At 38.8% G+C, this 17,713-nt stretch overlaps 1 protein-coding gene across 37 annotated transcripts in view; it reads left to right on the top strand.

Annotated features, from left to right (window-relative positions):
- The window catches only part of nrxn1 (neurexin 1), a 1,150,439-nt gene that overhangs the window by 242,618 nt on the left and 890,108 nt on the right, over positions 1-17,713 (top strand). For 25 of the 37 annotated variants that reach the window (XM_062968862.1, XM_062968856.1, XM_062968858.1 and 22 more), the window contains one exon: positions 17,371-17,415. The exons of the other annotated variants lie outside the window; for them this stretch is intronic. In XM_062968862.1, the coding sequence (XP_062824932.1) occupies positions 17,371-17,415 (45 nt within the window). The remainder of the gene's footprint in view (positions 1-17,370; positions 17,416-17,713) is intronic. 37 annotated transcript variants of the gene reach the window in all.

A 17,713-nucleotide genomic window follows, 5' to 3' on the forward strand; every position in this document is an offset into this window, starting at 1 on the left:
TGAACATTAGGAAAAACTTCCTGGCCGTAAGAGCTGTGCAGCAGTGGAACTCTCTGCCTTGGAGTGTGGTGGAAGCTTCTTCCTTGGAGGCTTTTAAATAGAGAGTAGATGGTCATCTGTTGGAGTGCTTTGATTGTGCCTTTCCTGCATGGTAGGGGGTTGTACTAGTCTAGGCACGGGCAAACTTCAGCCCTCCAGCTGTTTTGGATTTCAACTCCCACAATTCCTAATAGCCTCAGTCCCCTTCCTCCCCCCCCCCAGCTGCTTAAGCAGCTGAGAGGGAAAAAAAGAAGGGACCTGAAGTTGTTAGGAATTGTGGGAGTTGAAGTCCAAAACACCTGGCAGGTCCAGGTTTGCCTGTGCCTGGACTAGATGGTCCATGTGGTCTCTTCCAACTCTATTATTCTATGATTCTATGGGATCTGAAGAGTCAAACGGACAAATAGTTAATTAGTACATAATATAGGAACCCCTGGTGGTGCAGTGGGTTAAATCCTTGTGCTGGTAGGACTGATGACTTGAAGGTTGGGTTGCAAACCTGACGGTTGACGGTTCGAATCCAACTTAGGGAGAGTGCAGATAAGCTCCCTCTATCAGCTCCAGCTCCACGTGGAGACATGAGAGAAGCCTCCCACAAGGACAGTAAAAACATCAAAAAAAATCTGGGCGTCCCCTGGGCAACATCCATGCAGATGGCCAATTCTCTCACACCAGAAGCGACGCAGTATCTCAAGTCGCCCCTGACACGAAAAAAGTACATAATATGCCAGATATAACCATGGTTACAAGAAGAAAGCTTAGATTATAGATATGTGGAAGAAAAGGGAGGATTATGAAATATCAAGACCTACAAACTGAAATACTGCACTTTGGGAGAAGAAAGCAACCATGGCTTCAGTTATAATAGATGCCTTGGCAGCAATTCCAAATGAAGTGACAAAATATCTGAACAAAATCACTACAGTTAGGATTACAACAATCTAGTTACAAAAAGTGACACTACTTGGAATGCCCCCTATTATCCAGTGTTACCTCATTATTCCTTTATTCTTGAATAGAATCTAAATCATGAATGTTCCCAAATTCCAGATAATAAAACCTAGTAGACTGTAAAACCTAAAATTTAAACTATCATCACTTTATTTGATATTTGTTATCTATTTATAAAAAGCAGCTAGCAGGTCTTCATAATCCTCATGCTGTTTTGAACTCTTTAATCATTGTGTTCAGATAATGATAAGGGGGCTAACAGTAGGCCAATATGCCAGAATCCTTTGAATATCTATCTATCTATCTATCTATCTATCTATCTATCTATCTATCTATCTATCTATCTATCTGTAGTTGTTTCAATGATTTATCCAAGGGAGAGAGGATGAGTCACTTATAGCAGACACTCTCTGAATTCTCACAGTGTGAGATTCCACAGGATAGATCTGCTTTTAGCTGGTGAAAAAAGATATAACATATTCATATTGTTCCTTCTGCCAAGAACAACTGCAAGCTGTTTCTACCCAACCCTTCAGACTGATTTTAAAAAATATAGGTGTGTGCCAAATCTCTTTCTTTTCTTACTAAACCTATCCAAATCCTTTTGAAAAGCTATTAAAAAATAAAAAAACAAACCAAATATTTGCATATGGATCATTAATCAAAGGTTAAAGCTGAATATATTAAACAGGAATGTGTTAATGTCTTTCTAGTTCCATAGATGTTGTCATCTTGTTAAATGCCATTTTGGGTTGTACGTGGACTCTTTAGTCATCATTAAATTGCATGCCTATATTGTTCAAGATTTTTGGGGGGGAATATAGGCAATTAAGTACCCACCACCATATATAAACATTTTGTTACACCATTGAACACAGTTTTAAAGTTATATCACCAAATCTGGAGGATAAGGATTTTCTATGCCTTGGTTCAGTCATAAATCAAAATGGAGAGTGCAGTCAAAAACTTAGAAAAGGTCTAGGAATTGGGAGGCCAGCTATGAAAAAAATAATCAAGATTCTCCAAGTAGAAAAGGTATATTGAATATAAGCAAGGTGTAGTAGTTTGTTCCTGTATAGTAGAGGGTTGGACTGGATGGCCCTTGTGGTCTCTTCCAATTCTATGAATTGATTTGATGTGTGCTGGACTAGGACTCTGGGAGCCCAGAGTTCAAAGACAAGAAAACCCACAGCTGACCTTGAACAAATTACTCTCTTTCAGTTACAGAGTAAAGCCATAGCAAACACCATCTGAACAATTCTTTCTAAAACATTTCAAAATAGATTTCCTTAGGTTTGCCATATGTCTGAAGTGATTTGAAGGAGCCCACCATAATAACACCAAGATCGGGATTGTCCGGGTAATAATACATTCAGTCTCTATGTGTGGTTGTGAATGTTGGGCCATAAAGATAGTTGACAGACAGAGAATCTACCCATTTGAAATGTGGTGCTGGAGGAGAGTTTTGTGGATTCCATAGATTGCCAAAAAAAACAAATCATTCCTGGAACAGATCAAGCCTGAACTCTCCCTAGAAGCCAAGATGATTAAATTGAGACTACTGTGCTTTGGAGATATCATTAGAAGACTTGGCTTACTAGAAACAGGCATGAAAACTTGATAAGATAGAAGATAGTAGGAAAATGGGAAGACCCCCATTTCCAGATAGATTTAATCAAGGAAGCCATGGTCCCCAGTCCACAAGACCTGCAAGTACTGTTGATAACAGGGTGACTTGGAGGTCTCTTAATCACAGGGTCACCATATGTTGGAGTTGAGTTGACCACAATTGAAAACAGCAGCATTCCCTATAGGGAACCACATCTTTATATGGTATATGCTACACCTAGAAGGAAACAGATATTTGAAGACCAGAACATCTCTTAAAGAGATCTTATCGTCTCCACTGGGAAACATCTGTGCATCTTTTTTGCAACTAGTTCCTATTTCTTTACTTCAACCCCTTGAGCATTTAGCTTAAACATTCACTGATTTTGGTATCCTTGGATTATCCTGGAACCAAACCCCATCAGATACCAAGAGCCCACTGTATTTCTAGGAAAGGACATTATTAGGTGGTGGGATGAATCATAGTTGTTAAAAGGTGTTCAAAATGTGTGAAATTTATCTGTCAAAAGATACTCCTGCAATAAACTAATTTGAAGGCTTTTAATATAGCAGTGTGAAGAAAATAAAATGATGAACATGATGCTTGGGGATTTCACAAAAGAGACACTGAGAACTTTACTGTTCAACACCGTCTTTGTTATGAAGCTTGCATTATAGTTTACATTGATTAAAAATTCCCGGTGAATGCCTGATGTTATATTAACATTGATGAAGCACTTTCATGCTTCATTTTGTGTGCCGTTGCCATAGCAATTTCACTACAGAGTGACCCAAATTAATTTTCCACCCACCAAACTTAGTGCTTTGACAGTTTCTCATTTTGTTCTGTGGACAGAGAGACTTGAATTTGGAGATGAATTATAATAAAAAACATAATGCATATATATTCATTTTCATTATTTTTTCACTTTAAAAAAATAAAAAGTAGACTAAAACGGAATAGACTTGGGATCTCTCCTTTATATTTGTCAAGAACTGGACCTTCTCCTTCCCTCATGCTTTCAATTTTAATAACCAAGTTCTTTTTATTCAAACATATAATTGGAGGGAGGCTTTTTGAAATCACACACTTTAAAAAAAACATGTAAGCCATACAATGTGGTAATGAAGAAATACACACTTTTCATAATGTCTTCCAATACCAGGATAACACTGGGTACAATGTGAGGACACTGAGCTTTCAGTGACGGTGCAAGTCCTGAGAAAAAGCTACTTGTAGTTATGTGAAAAAGCAAATCTTCATGCAGTAAGGCTCAAGTTTCCTTAACAATGCATATTATTGCTCAAAACAGAGCTTGTCAATAGAGAAAAGGTAAACTTGTGAACATTTTCATTTTGTTGGTGTGTGTTTTTCTCTATCCATAATACTGTATATACTTGTGTATAAGTCTAGAAATTATAGTAAAAAAATGAACCCCAAACCTTGGTTGACTTCCCATGAGCCAATGTAAGTAACTATACCTTAACTCTTATAAAAAAAGGAACCATCTCCTTGTCTGAATAGAGTAGTGAAAAGCAAAAGTTTAATATATCCTGGAAGAACATAAAGTAAGCATCAACCCACTCTACTATCTCTCTCTACCACTTCTGGCCTTTGCTGGTGTTTTCACCCTTCCATGGAATGTCCTTCAACTTATCCATGGGTCATATCAAAATCCATAGTGTTTGCCTCAATTGATTTTTGTAGTCCAGGATTTTTGTTCATGAGGGCCTTTAAAACATTTCACAATCATGTGGGGGAAACTAATTTGTCACCAACAATACTATACCTACTGGAATAAGGTGTGCCTTTATTTCTCAGAAGTCCCTACCTAATCAACATAGATGTGATCTACGAGGTGCTTGGGAGAGAAAAAAATGGAAACCAGTAGAAAAGACTAGAAGGATTGCTAAGTTTCACATTCTCCCATGGTCAACTACATTATCCCTTCCAATACATGCATCTTTCACACTTCTTTTGTTTTAGGTTTTGCTTTTTTAGGTTGAGGTATTCAATTTTTTGCTGCCCTTTTTACCTGAACTCTGTGTTCTGCTTCTTTAGTCATTTTTAGAATGTTGTTGATTTTTAATTTTTTTAATAGACTGCACACCACCCAGACAACCATGGGAGGTTTAAAAGGGTAATCAATAAATCTATTTTAAAAATCTGTTAGAAGTGCAGCCCAAGCATAAGTTCCCTTCAGAGACCAGCTGAATTAAGCATTCCAGTAACATGCCAGTTCTTTTGGCGAGACTTTCTTAACTTTAAACACTTGCCTCAATGACCACAGCCTTCCATCTGGACCAACTGAGGCACTCATTATTTTTCTGCTGCTCCCAGTATGCCATACATTGTTTCTGCTGAGCTTGTGCTTAATTTTGTTTAGCCTTTGCATAATTCTGAATGTTTGTTCCCAATTGAAATTTCATCACTCTAGCACTGTTATCCCTTGATTTGGGTTGTCATGTGCCCCTATTATAAAGGATATTTCTTATTTGAGGTTTGAAAAGCTTCTTCCTTATAAAGGGATGACCCTTATATCAGGGTTGGAACACCTGAACAAGATCCTGGGAAATCCCCATATGGAGATGTGGGCTCTTCCATAGAGACAAAAGTGTGTGTATCATGTAAGTTGAATGTTGAAACTTTGGCCATCCCTTGATATCCATTGATGTTTTGTTCTGTAGCCCCCCATGACTACCAAAATCTATGGATGCTCATGTCCCATTATATACAATAATACAGTGAAACAGTGTCCCTTATATAAAAGGGCAAAATCAAAATTGCTTTGGACAATTTAATGTTTTGAATATTTTCAAGTTGTGTCAGTTTAGTCCATGGATACAGAAAACATGGACATGGGGGGCTTAATACATACATACAAAATTAATACATAATTTCCTTATGTATTAATTTTGTCTTACATATAGAAATTGAAATTCCCAATTCAATTTGACAATTAGATAACATATAAACTTGTTAATAACTATTTCCTGATTGTCAGCTTCGTATGTTATGAATTTTTACTGTCCGTGATATGGTCATGACAACAGAGAGGAGCTAGCTTTAAACCAAAGTAATTCCAATAAGGATCCTTTTGTTTGGGAAAGGAGAACAGAACATATGCATATGGTAATCTGTCATTCACCTGCTCTTTTCCCCATGGAAGAGATACATGCATATTGAGCATATGCATATAGTGCTCAATTCACATATTATCTTTTATTAAGAAAGTAACTAAGACATTGCAGTGAAGGGGGCACAAATTAAGGGTAAGGGGGAAAGGAGAAAAAGGTATAATGATAAGAATAAGAATAAATAAATAAAACGTGTATGAGTAGATAAAAGGTGTATAGTAGAGAGATATGTAGTACAAGTTGTAATGGAAAAATTAAAAACTGATAAGAAATATGTTTAAAGATGTGTTTGATTTTTATTTTATTTTTTACTGTTGGATTGACATACTCCTTTGTCTAAGATATTGTAAAAAGAGGAAAGAATGTATACGTATACATTTTGATTGATAAATTTATAAATATTTTTTTAAAAAGACATCGCAGTGTTAGTGCTATGATTAATTATACTACTAGACTAAAAATGTAATTGCAGTGAACTCTATTCTTCGAGTGCCACATCTTGTATAGGCAAACTGGAATTAAGCCAGAAATCAGTAACCTGGGAAGAGCCCCATCATTTTCTTAGCTAGAAAAACTGAAAGGGTTAGGAAAATATGGAAAATCCTTGGGAAAACAATGGTTTAAAGGTGGATAATTACACAGTGAGAATGAGTAATGGGAATGCCGGCTGAGTAGTGAAATTGGGGAGGGGAGGGAAATGAAACAAGAGAGTGGTAACCCCACTCCCCATTTGTTAGTTTGCATCTGTTCACATAGGGTGTGGGGACTTCAGAGGAAAGACGAAGGAATAAAATCCAGGTCAATAAATGTATTTATTTCGAGCACACTCATCAGCTATTTTGGTATGAACAGTTGCTAATTTCATGCCCACATAAAATGTTTGGAGAACTATGCATTTCTATTCAAAATGAGATTTATACAGAGAGCATCTCAAGCATTTTTCAAGTGGTTTACCTTGAAACACCACTTTCATGGAAATCACAATAGTATATTAGCAACATCCGTCTCTTCTGTACTGATGGATACACCTCTTGAAATCTCTGACATATCCTTGAGATTTCTCATGGCATTTCTGGTGCCTTCCTCCCCCATGATCCATTTTGGAATGCTAAAAATGGAAGACAACCCCTTAGCTATATTAAAGCTGCAGGTAGAGAAGTAATGAGATTTCTTGCAAATGACACATGAGGATGGCTTATCTGTGATTACAGAGATAGCTAAGAAATTAAGTAATTCCTGTTGACACTTATGGATAAACTTGAGCAGAACAGTGATATTTAAATGGCAGCGCATACTTCAATGTAGCCTTCAGTAGGTATATTGGTTTGTTGACTGACTGGCTTGTTGTCTTTGATTTACCAGCCTTTTAACACACAAGGAATATGACTACACAATCATCTCTATATACCTAGTTGAATCAACTCACTGTTCCACCTGTTTTGCCTCTTACAGTGGACCACCAGATGCTTGTGTGACATGTTTTTTTACACAATCTGACTGTGGGTAGAATGTAGACAATGTGAATATGGAACTTCTTAAAGGTTGATGGTAGACTGGATATTTTGTGAATCTAGCCAGCTATCTTAAAATTGTCCCAGCCATGTATCCTGCATGAGCAGAAAATTCTTGCTGAAGGAACTCCACAATAAAAACCATGGCAACTTGTTTCCATGGTCTGCTTGGATCAGCCACTGACTGCAACAATCCTTGAGGTTTACCCAGACTTTGGTTTGCTCTATCACATATAGGACATTCATGCCTTTTCTAATCCCAGGCTACCAACATTGTCATCTAAGCAAATGTAGGGTTTTAGTATAGTCAAAGTGGCCAGCAATGTTGTGATCATCACCTCATTGTATTCACTTTTTCTCGCAGGTCTTGTGGAAGATATAGTTTGCCATGCAATACCAAAAGTCTGCCTTCTTCTCAGCCTCCTTTAAGTTATGCAGAAGCCAAGGGTCACTGTTGCATTCTGCCTGCAACTCCTGTTGTAACCCCTTGGCCACCAGAGGCCACCAGAGGAATGGGGGGGGGGGGTCTGGCTGGGGTTGGCTTTGAGATAGAATTTGAACCACTAGCCTGGGCTGTTGCAAAGTAAAAACGGATCCCACATGCAGAGTGAATTGAAATCTACTAAGAAACTGGAGCCAGGTCAATTGCTTGCTGCTTAACCACTGAAGTGTTTGTAAAGTTTGCAGATTTTTATGACCAATCTACACCTCAAAAGGATTTTGTGCTTTCTCTAAAAATGTCACCACAAACTGCAAAATCTCTGTGTGTTCTACTTCCATAGTCACAAATTCAGTCTTGTATTCTATCAACACCACCATCTCAAGCCCACCCCCACTCCCACCCGTGCTTAGGATCCATCTAATTGGGTAATACAGCTTTATCCCCAGCTTTATCCCGAGTCCTGTAGCTATGTGTGGGAATATTAGGCAATGAGTATCCACCAGGGGCTTTGGGACAGCTTGTTTCCCCATCCTCTTTTTTTAAACTCGAATCAGCAGTACTTCACAATTTCTTACTCACCAGTGGCCTGATGCCCTGATTCGTTGCAACCTGCCTCCAGCAGGTTGGAGGAGTTTTCCACCAGCTGATTGGAGTCTAGTTTGGAGTTCTCATGGTCACTTCTTAACTCTAATCATTACTCTTTACTAGATTGGCTTTGACTTTTCCTTGTCCCGATACAGGTTTTTGGGCTTTTTCCTCATGGTTGTTGCTGGCTGCTCCTCTCCAACATTCCAATGCCCAATGCCACTTTTTACCACAGTTGAAGCAGCCCATCTTTTCCCCTTTCTGTTTTCTGCTGTCCGATCGGTCTCTATTTTGAAACCCCCACTGGCGAAATTGTGTTTCTCCCAGCAGCATAATTTCTGGCATGTCATCCCATGTGTTCCTTTATATTCTCCACCTTGTCAGCCAAATAAATCCACTACTCCAAGCTTGCAGGGTCATCTCTATATAAGGCCCAGTCCAGCAACTCAGGTCTCAGGCCACACTTGAAAATACTCCAAATTGGTGGTCTCTGTCCATTCCGTAATGTTTCCTGCAATTGCTTTAAACTCTAAGGCATACTCTGACACTATGTGAGGCCCCTGACTCACCTGCTTAATTTGGTTCTTCGCTCTCAACTTCACCAACGGGTCTTTATACCTTACTTTCAGTGCCTCTAAGAAATCGGTCAGGCTGTTCAACTCAAGCACCTTCCCCTCATCGAGCGGAACTAGTCAGTACACTGCTGCTCCCTTCAGATTTGCCCCCACAGTATGCGCTTTTGTCTCTTCCAAGGGGAAAGTGTCCCCACAGTCTTGCATGTAACTACACACATTGGTGAGAAAGTATGACAATTGCTATGGCTCTCCCTTGAATTTCACTTTCGATTCTCCTTACTGTACCACCTGGCTCAATAGACTGTCCATGGTCCCTTTTACCGGGCCCCAGGAGACTGCCTGCTTGGGCCCTCTTTTTAGCTCCCCTACTGAGTAAATGAGCCTACCAGGTTGCTTTGGTTCAGGGGATGCTCCTTTGGATCCCGGTAGTCTTTCCAACCCTGGCTGCTTTACCCCCCATGTTAGGGAAATACTTTGGAGCATTATTTCCATCGACTCCACCTTAAAATCCAAGGTACAAAGTCATTGAGGAATTTCATTGGGTCTTCACAGGAGCTCCTCCTGCCTCTTCATCCATACCATGATTTCACCATGATGATGACTCCCACATCCTGGTGCTGTACTTTTGACTTTCCACGATGATCTGCATAGGCATTTTCCTTTCGCCTTCTACAAACAAATCCGACACTCCTTCCACAGGTGTATCATCCAGTATTATTAATTCCAGGTTCTCCTCCACATTATCTGACCTTGGCTCTGGGGATTCTCTTGGTTCTACAATCCCCGTCGGACCCTTGACCTCTCAAGGAGCATGTGACTCACCCACACCTTTGCCGTGGGCTCCTTTCTCCAACTTTTCTGTTATTTGTTGACTCTCACCAACTGAGATCAGGAAAAGCAGGGATGGATTCATAAATGTATGTGGTGATTGTAGAACCTTGTTGGTAATGAAGTTCAGTCACAAGGAAATCATGGACGTTTCTTTAATTCTAGTTTACTACTATACAACAAAGTTACAAATGAAGAAAAATCAGGCAAGTGCTTGGTTCAATATCCCCAAACAGCCCCACCCCCTCAACTTCCAAAAGTTCCTCTGTACAGCCTCCAGGCCTTCCAGTCTGAGCTGGTTCATCTTATCAGGGCCCCAGATGTTTTCACTCTGTTTTCATTTCACAACTTTGACTGTAAACTCATGGCATGGAGATGTTCTGGTGTCTTGAACACACCAGATATGGAGTCTATGACTTTCCTTCTGTGGTTCACTAACTGGGCCAAGATAGAGGGAGAAAATGACTGAAGAACCAAACATTGCCTTCTCCAAACACAGTGGTTTCATCATATCCTTTGACATCCCTCCACTGGACTTCTGTTACCTTGACAACAATCTGGTGGGACTTTTTAACAACCTAAAGTTAATTTCCCTATTGCTCATTGTTATTGAAATTTTAAATATGAGCTACTTGCATTCTGCTCTGAATCTCTTAGGTTCTAGCATGTTGCAATATTTCTCTAAGCCAGAACTTACAACCAGAAGAAAATCTTTGTTTCTCAAAATAATTGCATTTGGCTGTCAGGGTTATGGGGAGCTTAGACAGATGAGGCATGACATGAATTGAACTTGTAGCAAAAAGGTGATGGGAAATTAAAAATGTAAATGAATTACTTCTTTCCCCTTGGCATGCACTAATGTCTTTATTTTCCATAATACCTTGTTTAACAAAGCCTCATAAACATACTGTCGACAGTGCAATGTTAATAATGTCAGAAGAAGACAGATTACCTAGCGTAAAAGAAGTGGTCTCAAGTATGACCTTTTCAAAAGCTTATCAGACACTGAGAGGTACAACACCTTTCCTTGGAACTTTCAGAGAAGGTTATACAAAGGCTTTCAGGGATTTACACCTGGGATTTAACGATTTTGAGCATTAGGCAATGATTTTGGTTTCCTTCTAAGTCTGAGATGTTAAGGGATATGTATTATACAATTTCAATCTACTGCAAAAAAAAACATTTGATTTTGAAAGATAAACAATAGAAATTTAAAAAGATGCCTTAAAATCCCAAAACTCAATCCAGCAGAGTAACTAGAACTTCAGAAATGCTGGATGACTAGTCTGCTATTATTGAAGAAGGACTATGAACTTGAAGATGACTGGGAGGCATAACCACCCCAGAAAGCAGGACATAAAGGAAACTGATCCATACTGAGTTAAACCATTGGTTCGTTTAGTACAGGGATGGGATTGTAAGTGGCCTTTTGTTCATATACAGTCCACCCATTCCCAGTGAACTGCCATGCTTAAATAAAGAAGTAATGTGATATCTCTTCTATTTTCATCTTCAGCCATTTGCCACCCATGTAGGAGAAAGTAGGGAGGTTGAAAGGAGCAAAATTACAGAACATCATAGAAATTTTGCTAGGGCAGAAAAAAATCTTGAGAAAATTAGGAGGATTCCGGGGACTTCAGGTGGTATTCTGTGAGGATCAAGGACTGCAATAAAGGGATTTGGGAACATATGCAGGGCACAATTTATCCGTTCTTGGTGATACTCCATCCAGCAGTGACTCATCAGGGTTTCAGACATTTCCAGCTTTGCTTGGAGATTCTAGAGAGATGTTTTTTTTACCTAGCAGTCCCAGATTTTATTTTTCCATCTACGACTGAGCTATCCTATATTAATGTTACCTGCAGTTTCTTGACAGTAATATCTGGCTGCCCTGTGAGGATTTTGTTATTGGTTTTTTTGTCCCAGACTTTCATATGGTAGCGGCTTTAATATTGATCAAATTCAACATTTATATTACTGGGGTGTGCCCCTCGGCCTCTGTGACTTCCTAACCTCTCTGTAATATTCTATTTTTTATCAATCTTTGCCACATATTTCCTCAGATGCCCTGCCATAAAGGAACGGTCCACTTTTAAAAAAACAGTGAAAACAGATGTAAAAATTACCACTAACTTGCAAAGCCCCAGGAGTTTTCTCTATTCGCCCACAGTGCACCCTTTCCACCTTTGCCATATAGTGTTTGTGTAATAGAAGAGCAATTTTAGGAGGGGTATTTTTGTTTTTACTGTACAGTAATTCCACTTGCATATGTGACTAAGCAAGGTGAAGGCTTTGTTCCATCCTGTGCATTGGAATTTTGCATTGTTGATGCTGAGTGGAGCATTGTCATTGGGATAATTGAAGTGACACTAAACATGAGTTGCAACTTTCCATACTTTTGTTGTAGAAAGATAGAGTTGTTTAAAGTTGTTCTTTCAGACATGTGTATATTTTTGTCTTTAGCAACCCTACTGAAAATCCCAAATGGGAAAGAGAGATATTGGTAGATAGTTTCAAAGGTGAATATGTGTGAGTGCATGTGTGAATGTGCTCATCGATATTATATAGCAGCTATTTAATGTATACAGAACTTTGTAGTATTTTGCAGCCTCGGCCTCTTATCCCAACTTAACAGACAAAGGCAGTATGTCCAGCTGCTGATTGTGATGCTAGTAGGATGTTTCCAACCTCCCCTCACTAGTTAGCTAAACTGCATCAAGCAATTATGATGAGGTCCTGATTCTGATTGTTAAAACCTCACTTATTTGTGGGAGTAAAGGATTTATCAACCACTTCTGAATGCGCTAATGAAAGAACAGGTTTTGACTTGGTGCTAATGTGGCCCTCTTTTTTCTTTATTTTATGGAAAGGAAACTATAGAGGTGGACATGGGCTTTGTAGTTTCACAAAATCTTTAGCCTTCTCTGCCAAATAGCTCTGCTGCCTCACCAATCTACAACTACCAGGATTCCATAGCACTGAGCCATGGAAGTTAGTGGTATAATTAATTTTACAGTGTAGATACACCTGAAGTCTTTATTTCTTCATTTAAAATTAATTTGAAATTAAAAGCACAGGAAAATTGTCATAGACACACGTATTTTTAAAATAAATAAAATGTTTTTACTGCTTTTAAAAAAGAGACTTGTTTGATATTTTAAAATGTTTTCTTGGATAAAGATATCAGAAAATCCTTTAATATAAATTCTAGCATGTGCTATTGTTAATATCTATATGAAACATGATCTTTCAGCATTGTAATTATTGATTGGATTTATTTGGGAGATTAATAGAGTCTTTCAGTGGTTTCTTCTCATGTCATGCAAAAGTAAGCTTCAAATCAGAGTATGGAAATGTTCCCTTTTCAGAATACTTTTCCCATAATCCTCTAGCCAGCATATCTAGAGCATTGTGAGATAAGATCAAAGATGGCATCTGAATCCACTGACAAAGAGACCATCTCCGTCACTGCCATGAAAGGAAAATCTGATTTCTTTGGGAAAGCATCCAGTTTTGCCAGGGCTTACTCTGAAATTCCCTGCAAATCCATTTATACTTGATCTAAGTTTGGAAAAGCATTAATCTTTTTTAAATCCAATTTATGGTTTTAGGGATTATTAGTAAAAATATGCATGCATTTTTCTTTTCCCCAAAAAAATAGTTACAAATAAATGTGGATAGTTTAAAATGTGTATTTGTGTGCCCAATCACATTTTAATTACTGAGGAGCAACATATACATACCATATATATATACATTTGCAGGTTTAACTTTTGCAAATTCAGTAATCTTTAGGTCCTCCAACTCTATGGTCAAGCTCTAGCAGATGAACTGTGCTGGAGGACATAGAGATCACTAAAGGGAAAACTTCTCTAACATTCATAGCTCTCGAGCACATATTTATTTATTTATTTGCTACATTTATATCCCGCTCTTTTCACCCCGAAGGGGACTCAGAGTGGCTTACAAATCAAATGTACATACAATATATTATTAGCATAGCACAATATAAGCATTAAATTACTATATTGTACTATATCATTATATGGTAATATTATTAGTAATATTACATTACATATGGTCGACTTTCAATAGAAAATTGAAGTTGGAAGATTAGAGATTCCTAGACAAGGGTTCTCATAGGTTAAAAAAAATTGGAATTATTTATTTTTCAGTTTTTCTATTATGAAATGAGTCCTATGCAAATGAGAGAAAGTATAGTAAAAAACCTGTGTTTTAAAAGACATACATTAGGAGACTACACATGAATTTCCTCATTGGTTGAAAACACATTAAGTCTTGCAAAATAGAAACAGGAAGAAAACAGGTGGAATTGTATTAAATTGTATGCAGATGACCAAGCTACTCCATTTACCAACATAGGGTACCACAGGTGAAACTCTACTATGTCTCCTTGCTTATTCTCCCCATGGACCAATTTTTCTGATTCAATAGCCCCATGAAAAGGCATTATGTGGGTGGTGGAAAAAGGAGGGGACTGCAGAGGTATCTAGCTGTAAGATATAGTAGAAAAAGACATCTTCCACCAACATTTTCCAGAGTCTCAGCAGATGATGTCATACATCTGACTAAATGGCATAGCCAAATACCTCTCTGATCCTATGGAGTCCTCACCACTCACAGAATTCCTGTTTGAAGAGGCTATTGGTTGCAAAATCACAAGTCCTTTAGGGTTACATTTGTTGTAATGGATGGTGTCTGAGGATGGTGACACCGGTTTCTGCGACAATCAGAAAATGTGTGCAAGCATTGTTGTGACTGCGCCTTCGGGGATTATGGTTGATGGGGATGGAATTCGAAGAGGAAGAAAAAACCCTCGTGATGAGGGTTCACTGGAGGAGTTGCGCAGGAAGCGACTTAGAGAGCTATATGGGGGATCTTCTGAGGAAGATTCAGATGGGGAGATGGATGCTGAGGAACAGGTGGTGGCTGGGGAAGCGGGCACTGAATGGGCACAGCCACCGGAGATGTCTGGGGATTTGGGGTCTATGGATACTTCTGGACCTGGGGTTTCTGCAGGAGCTGATCCCAATTGGGATGCTTGGAGAAGGGAGGATGGTTCTTTAAGTGTTCATGGGGCTAAGTGTGGGCAGGATGATTGGGACTCCGACGAATTGCTAGGTACTCCAGATCCACGAGGTCTAGCTGTGTGGAGCTCAGACTCTGAGTAGATTTGGGACACCTGGTGTTTGGGTGTGAGTGTTTGGTCACCCAGGAGGAAGGGGAATAAAATGGGAATGTTTGGCCACTGCACTTTGCATGTGGCAAGGTGTTGCTGAGGCGCCATTGGGATCTCTGTGTTTCCATGAAGACTGGACTTGGACTATGATTTGAATCTGCTGTTATCACCTAGCTTGGCTCTCGCTGTGTCTTATAGTGGACCTGTTTTGGATGACTGCACCCTCTTCAGACCTTGGATCGGAATTTGACCTTGCTACTGCCTTCGCCCTGTGATTGATGACTACTATCGGCTTTGACTTCTGGCTTTCTCTTTGGACACCGCTGTTATCTCCTGACCTGACCTTGGAATCCCGGATGACGTCTTTTCACCATCCTTTTGGAACCTTCGGCTTTATCCACATTGTGGAAGCAGCCTACTGCATTCTTAGTTTGTTTGTTTGTTTCCTGACCAATTTGGTGTTTTCTTTTGGGAACTGTTCCTTTGAAAACTACAGAGCCGGCTGGCAGGGCTTGGACTCAGAAAGTGCAGTTTGCACTAAGTTTGTTTAGCTTTGTTTTTACCTGCTTGTGTTGCTGAATTATATTTTTGTTTGAACTGCTCTTGAAGCACTGATAGTGAAGTGTTTCAAGGTTTTTTCTGTGTTAACATTACTTTTTGGCTTATCTGCTGAATAAACTCTATTTTTGTTCGCTAATTGGCGTCTGACTCTTGACAAGCATATAGGGGAAAGTGTCCACCAGATGACCACAGGCCAAGATACTATGATTACCAACATAGACTTCTTATGCTTGCATGTGTTACTAACAGGAAGCTGGCTGAAGAATCTTAAAAATCAATCAAGGCAAGAATGGAAAGATACAGATGGAATTTGAAAGAATAGAACAACATGATGAGATTTCCAGGAAACCCATTATGTCATCCCGTTCTATAGGGTGGTCAGAAATCATTGTGGGTCATCTTTCTTGTTGTTGTTTGCTTTTAAGTCACTTCTGCCTTATGGTAACTCTAAAGCAGACTATTATGGGCTTTTGGAGATTTCTTTGTGCAAAATTTGTTCAGAGGATGTTGTTTTGGTCTTTTTCTGAGGCTGAAGTTACTCTTAATGAAGGGATGTATCTGAAAGCGTTTATTGCTGTTTTTGTATTAGCTGTGGTGCAGCTAAAACTACAAGAGAAAGGAAGAAAGAGGTTATTCAATGAGTAGAGAAGGAGAGAGAGAAAAAATGACTGGATTAGCAGGTTCCCTCTGGCTACAGATTTTTATTTCTCCACTCCACTGAGTTTGTTTCTGAAAAGTATGTTGCTTTCATTATCGCTAATGCATGAGATTGGAACCACTTTATCTCTTTTTGATTTGTTTCAGCAACAGCAATAAAGAAAATACAGAGTAAATTTCTTATAAAATCATTTCATTGTCACTCTCAGCATGTGTGTGTGCGTGTGTGCGTGTGTTGGTGCATGTCCTATCTTCTCCTTTATTTTTTATTGGGATGAGTGGGTTTATCCTTCAGAGTCCTCAACAGATTGTTTTTAAATACAAAATGCCATTGCAATCAGAATAACCGAAAAAGGAGAGATGTAACATCAATATAAGAAAAATGTTGGATTCTAAAACAAGAATATCCTATATACTAATGTATAGGTCTGCTCCCTCCCTCCCTCCATGGTGTTACTTATGGCCTCTTTCAATTGCTGAATGCGGAAATGGTGGTGGCCCGAGTCAGCATAGATACTCTTCTCTCTTCTCTCCCTTAACCTATCCACAGGTCACATATGGCAGTTAAATTAGTGTCACACTGCATTATTTCTACAGTATAGATGAATTCTTAGTGATCTGGCAAAAATTGGAAATCTCAGAAATTTAGTTTAAGAAATCAAGGGAGTCTGTATGACCCCCAAAGCCAATGAGTTTTTTCCTGGTGCAGGTATTACCATGAGCAAATTTTGATATACAGTAGAGTCTCACTTATCCAAGACTCGCTTATCCAACGTTCTGGATTATCCAAGGCATTTTTGTAGTCAATGTTTTCAATATATCATGATATTTTGGTGCTAAATTCGTAAATACAGTAATTACAACATAACATTACTGCGTATTGAACTACTTTTTCTGTCAAATTTGTTGTATAACATGATGTTTTGGTGCTTAATTTGTAAAATCATAACCTAATTTGATGTTTAATAGACTTTTCCTTAATCTCTCCTTATTATCCAAGATATTCGCTTATCCAAGGTTCTGCCAGCCCGCTTAGCTTGGATAAGTGAGACTCTACTGTATAACTATATAGATATATGCAGATAAACAGTGTAACACTCCCTCTCTGCCCCACTATAATGTTACAGTGACGTTAAATGATATCAGAAAGGACTTGAATTGCTTATAGAATTCCCCAGAAAAGCTTTTACAGACTAGGGCTTTGACATTTGTTTACTTCATTCTCCGCTCAGTAATTATTTGTTTGATTTCATTTTTTGTTATCTTTTGATTTAGACATTGCTGCTCTTTTTGCAAAAGCTGAATCCCGACCCTATCCAGGTAAGTATGAAAGTCCGTTTCTTTGGATTAGTCTGTGGTATAAACAGGGGTCTACTAGTGAATATGAGCTCAGGCTATATTATTTTTCCCATCCTCCTCTTCCTTTGTGACCGCTTTACCTCTTGGCACCAATCCCTGTTAAAAGCTACAGGACCTTCACCCTTTGCAACACAGCCAGAATTCAATGCACAAATTACTGCTGAGTCAAATTGTCATATCTCTGCTACTTTCACAAAATCTTCAAACTGCAGTAGGCAACAATGAAAGCCTTTTCCCACTTCAAGAGAATGGGCCATGA

The sequence above is a fragment of the Anolis carolinensis genome, chromosome 1, assembly GCF_035594765.1.
Source record: "Anolis carolinensis isolate JA03-04 chromosome 1, rAnoCar3.1.pri, whole genome shotgun sequence".
Taxonomy (NCBI): domain Eukaryota; kingdom Metazoa; phylum Chordata; class Lepidosauria; order Squamata; family Dactyloidae; genus Anolis; species Anolis carolinensis.